Raw genomic sequence first — 4,258 nt, 5'->3', positions numbered from 1 at the left:
AATTAACCACCAACTAACCCTTATTTTTCTCTCTAATTTTGACCACTAACTTGCCACGTCACTAACTTCCTCAACCTCCACAAACCACCACTAACTTCCATGCCACATCACCCCACTACCTTGTGGTTAGAGAGACTTTTAAAGCTTGGGCCTATGTGTGGGAATGGGCTAGGCTTCGTAGGTTAGCTCATGGTTGTGTCCGGATGCGTTTGGAGAAGTCGGTGACCGAAAACGGGCTCCGAGCGAGGACTGACCTCTAGCTCGCCGAGCTGACTTCTAGTTCGCCGAGCTGGAGGTTAGTTTATATATATATTATTTTTATTTTTCATATTTTTCATCATTTTTATTTCTTTTATTTAGAAAAATGGAAACTATACTCTAAAATTAAATATAAGCTTTCTATATACATGAAAATAAAATTTATTTATTTTGGACCAACAAAAGAATTTATACACAAAAGAATGTATTTATGATTTTTTTAACCAATTTTTTTTCTTTTTCTTTCTTTCTTTTTTTTTTTTTTTTTTGAGAATTTTTTAACCATTTTTCTTTCTTTCTTTCTTTCTTTCTTTTAAATTTTGCTTCGTTTTTTTATAAGAGCCTCTAGTACAGAAATGCTCACTTGTATCGCGCTTGAAGTAAAGCGACACAACTGAATAACTAGTGTCGCACGTTCTGTAAACGCGACACAACTAAGTATTCTGTGTCATCACTTGTGTCATGCTTTAAGAGCGTGCGTCACAAACGAGTTACTTCTTGTATCGTCTGTCCTACAATGTGACACAAGAGCAAGCTTGTGACGCGCCTTTAACAAAGCGACACAAGGAGTGTGTTATCTTTGTGCCGCTCCTTTTTAAAAGTGCGACACAACTAATACGAACTACTATTTGAACGTAATTATTTTTTCTTCATAATTCTTAAAATACTAAAGAATTTTAAAAAATGATGAAAATCAAATAGCATGTAGATACATATAAACTTACAAACTTATCCCATATAAATTAATTAAAAATAAAAAATAATTTAATTAATTATAATAATATATTAAAAAATAATACTATAACTATTATTAATTAATATAAAACTATTAATTAAAAATTGATATAATACTAATATTAATCATAATTTTTTAAATTTAAAAAATTAAATTTTTAAAAAAATATTGATAAATTAACAAATTGTTACAAATTTATACATATTGATATGAAATTAAAAAAATATAAACTACATATTTTGTCTGTTTAAAAAACTTAATAAAAAAAAAGAAAACGTTCTATTTTTACTGCCCCCAAACATTGAACCCTAGTAATCAGACCCAAAAATCGACTGCCGCCACCTCCTTTCTCTGTTTCTTCTTCCCCATCGACTGTCGCCACCTCCTTTCTTCCCTGTACGGCCGGCCGCCTGACATTTCTTCCGCCGTGGCAAGGCTTGTGCCACCTCAACCTCTCAGGTTCTCTCTTTCTCAAAGGGTATTTCCTTCTCGAAACATTGGAAATTGCAAAGCACGCGTCCTTGTCGCTGGTTCCCTTTCAACTTCACTTACCCAATTCCGTTCGGTACACCCAAATTCACGACTTTGAGGGCTGCTCTGGATTCTTCTTCTCATATAATTAGCAAAGAAAAATCCGTCGCTAACCATAATAATGCTTCAAATCTCCGCGAAATTTGCCAAGATCAAGTGCCGGAGCAAGTATTGTGCAGGTAAAGTTTTATTTTTCATGCCAGTTGTGTATAGTTCAATTAGCACATCTGCGGCTCTACGAAAACCCTCTTTTCCGAAAATGGAAAAAAAAATCAGTGTTTTCTGTAATTTATTATGAAATTCAGCATTTATTGATCTAATTAAGTTGATTACATGATTTAGGATGGAAGAGGTTGGGTACGTAGTGGCTACAGATGTACAGAGGGAAGCTTTACCGGTTCTATTTAGCCGGCAGGACTGTATTCTTCATGCCCAGGTTAATTTCTGCTTCTTTGGTAATATTAATTATTTGCCATGGCTAATGTGGAATTGTCTTTGGTTCCCTAGACAGGTTCTGGTAAGACCCTTGCTTATCTATTGTTGATATTCTCTATTGTAAACCCTGAAAGATCTGCTGTTCAAGCCCTTATTGTGGTGCCTACCCGAGAACTAGGAATGCAAGTAAGGATTTTGGTGATCAGTTTGAAGTTTTATTTCAATAATGTTATGTTAAAAGCCAGAAACCAGGGTTTTATGAGAATTTCTTTGTCAATTAGGTTGCGAAAGTTGCACGGACCTTGGCTGCTAAGCCTGTGGATGTTACTGTCATGGCTCTTCTTGATGGAGGGTTGTTGAAAAGACAAAAGAGTTGGCAAACCACCCCTTCTCCTTCAAATGGTTAATGACTCTGATGACTTAAGATTCATGTTAGTATGGGTTATCTCCTATACTAGGTTCAATTGCATAAACATTCAATTTGGATGAATAAATGTCTCGTAACTTCGTCTCTGTCCTGTGTAGATCAGCTTTACGTGCATTTAAGCGTCGCGTGGCATATGCAAGTGCAAATTTTGACCGTATCCTTTTCCCATTATTGTTAGGTCTTAAATTATAAATAGTTTTCTAGGAATTTGTTTGCTATCTCTTGATATGTTTGTTTATCTTCACTTGTACTAAGATATGGTTGGGTGGAGGACTTCATCCATCAGGCGTCAAAATGAACTTCCAAAGGTGATAATTGTTTTCTTCTTTTAAACTATATCCAACAACTTCTTTTTATATTGGTTAGTTTCTAGTGAGTGGCACTCTCTTATCTTAATGGAAAACTAACTTGGGCTTTTCTCCAGCCAAATTTTCTTGTCACAGATGAAAAATATCCACTTATTGTGTATGTTGAGCAGCAACAAATGGAAAGTACCTGTAATAGAACATCTACTATTATTAGAGACCAAGCAATTGATTTGGAAGGTTTGCTAAGTTTCTTTCTTTCTTATATTGCTTATTTGTTTGTTATTCTCATGCTGTTGTTTTTAAGTTCTTTCTTTAGTTGTATATCTGGGAATTGAATGTTAATTTAATTATTATGCTCTCATTTTCATAGGTGAGTAAGACTCATCCTTTCCAGGAAGTATGGCAAACATCTTGCTTCTTATGCACTTGCAATGCTATTCTATAGCACAAGTCCTCTCTCACTTGCAATGCTATTCTTAAACTAGTGGATGCTTCTTATGCACTTGCAATGCTATTCTTACATGTAGTGCCCTCAACAAATAGGTGCAACAGAGTGTGGCTTTTATATAATGCGCAACATGTTTAAAATTGTGCAATATCACGCTAAAAGTGAGAATCTAACAAGGGTAAGAGTTACAATTTTTTTTCATTCTAGTCGTGTTTTTCCTTAAGTTCATTTGCTACTTTAATACATTGATATTTTATGTTTACTTTCTTTAAAGGATTTCGCAACAAAATCAATGGCATATTTTGAGGAGGAGATAAATGATGTTCGAGATATTTGGGCCGATTATTTTGTAATCAAAATCACAAGTCGCTAGATATTTGCATTAGTGCTTTTGTGGAAGTTGTTAGTGTTTGTTCATCTTCCTAGTTTATTTGGCTACAAACTTGAATATGACAAGTTGAATTAATTGTTATATACAACTATTTCTTGAAGAAATGAAGTTGTGATTATATTTTGAATATGTATGTATTTATGCACTGTGGTACTTGTAGTTTTATTGTGTATGTTCTATAATATCATGTAGATATTATAGAATCAAATAAATTTTGATTATAAAATTTTATGCTGGATGCTGGAAAATTTTGTAAAATAAAAAAAATCAATATTTTGTGTCGCGTGTGGTGTAAGAGCGATACAAAGTGTACCAGATTAACTGAGGAGCTTGTGTCGCGCACTCTTGAGGCGCGTCACAAGAATTATCATATGTTGTGTCGCGCGCGTGTGACAAACGACACAACAGATGAGTAGATTGTGTCGCTCTCAAGTGCGATGCAAAGTTCTTGTGTCGCACCCCTGTTGTGTCGCACAAAAGTGCGACACAACAACCTGAAAAAGTGCGACACAAGTAAACATTTTTGTACTATTGCTCATGGAATTTTTTTGTGAAAATGTGAGAAATAAAGTAGGAAAATTACAAAGTAATATGTACGACGAAATTAATAGAGATAATTATGCAAAAATAAATAAATAATAACAAACTTGACCTCGTGACCGATGAATGGTCTGAGATCGAAACAGTTGTTCAGAACAGTTTGATGGGATTAAATTTGATTGAG

The 4,258-nt window shown here is 34.3% G+C and overlaps 1 protein-coding gene across 4 annotated transcripts; it reads left to right on the top strand.

Moving 5' to 3' along the window:
- The first annotated feature begins 1,300 nt into the window (after nt 1-1,300).
- Nucleotides 1,301-3,590, top strand: LOC136203445 (uncharacterized). 4 transcript variants are annotated; one of them, XR_010674841.1, is made up of 8 exons: nt 1,301-1,704; nt 1,868-1,961; nt 2,037-2,146; nt 2,242-2,391; nt 2,486-2,541; nt 2,643-2,695; nt 2,812-3,321; nt 3,418-3,590. XR_010674841.1 is itself a non-coding variant. In XM_065994603.1 (8 exons), exons 4-8 carry the CDS (start codon nt 2,360-2,362, stop codon nt 3,071-3,073), a joined length of 270 nt encoding a protein of 89 aa, XP_065850675.1. In that variant the 5' UTR covers nt 1,301-1,704; nt 1,868-1,961; nt 2,037-2,146; nt 2,242-2,359; the 3' UTR covers nt 3,074-3,406. The 4 variants fall into 4 exon arrangements, 1 of the variants encoding a protein (XP_065850675.1); XR_010674840.1 differs by lacking the exon at nt 3,418-3,590 and having other exon boundaries at nt 2,033-2,146; nt 2,812-2,932; nt 3,066-3,406; XM_065994603.1 differs by lacking the exon at nt 3,418-3,590 and having other exon boundaries at nt 2,812-2,932; nt 3,066-3,406.
- Nucleotides 3,591-4,258: the final 668 nt, after the last annotated feature.

This window comes from Euphorbia lathyris, chromosome 8, assembly GCF_963576675.1.
Source record: "Euphorbia lathyris chromosome 8, ddEupLath1.1, whole genome shotgun sequence".
Lineage (NCBI taxonomy): Eukaryota > Viridiplantae > Streptophyta > Magnoliopsida > Malpighiales > Euphorbiaceae > Euphorbia > Euphorbia lathyris.
The sequence above is the reverse complement of the archived record's forward strand: the minus strand, read 5'-3'. Positions and strand labels throughout refer to the sequence as shown.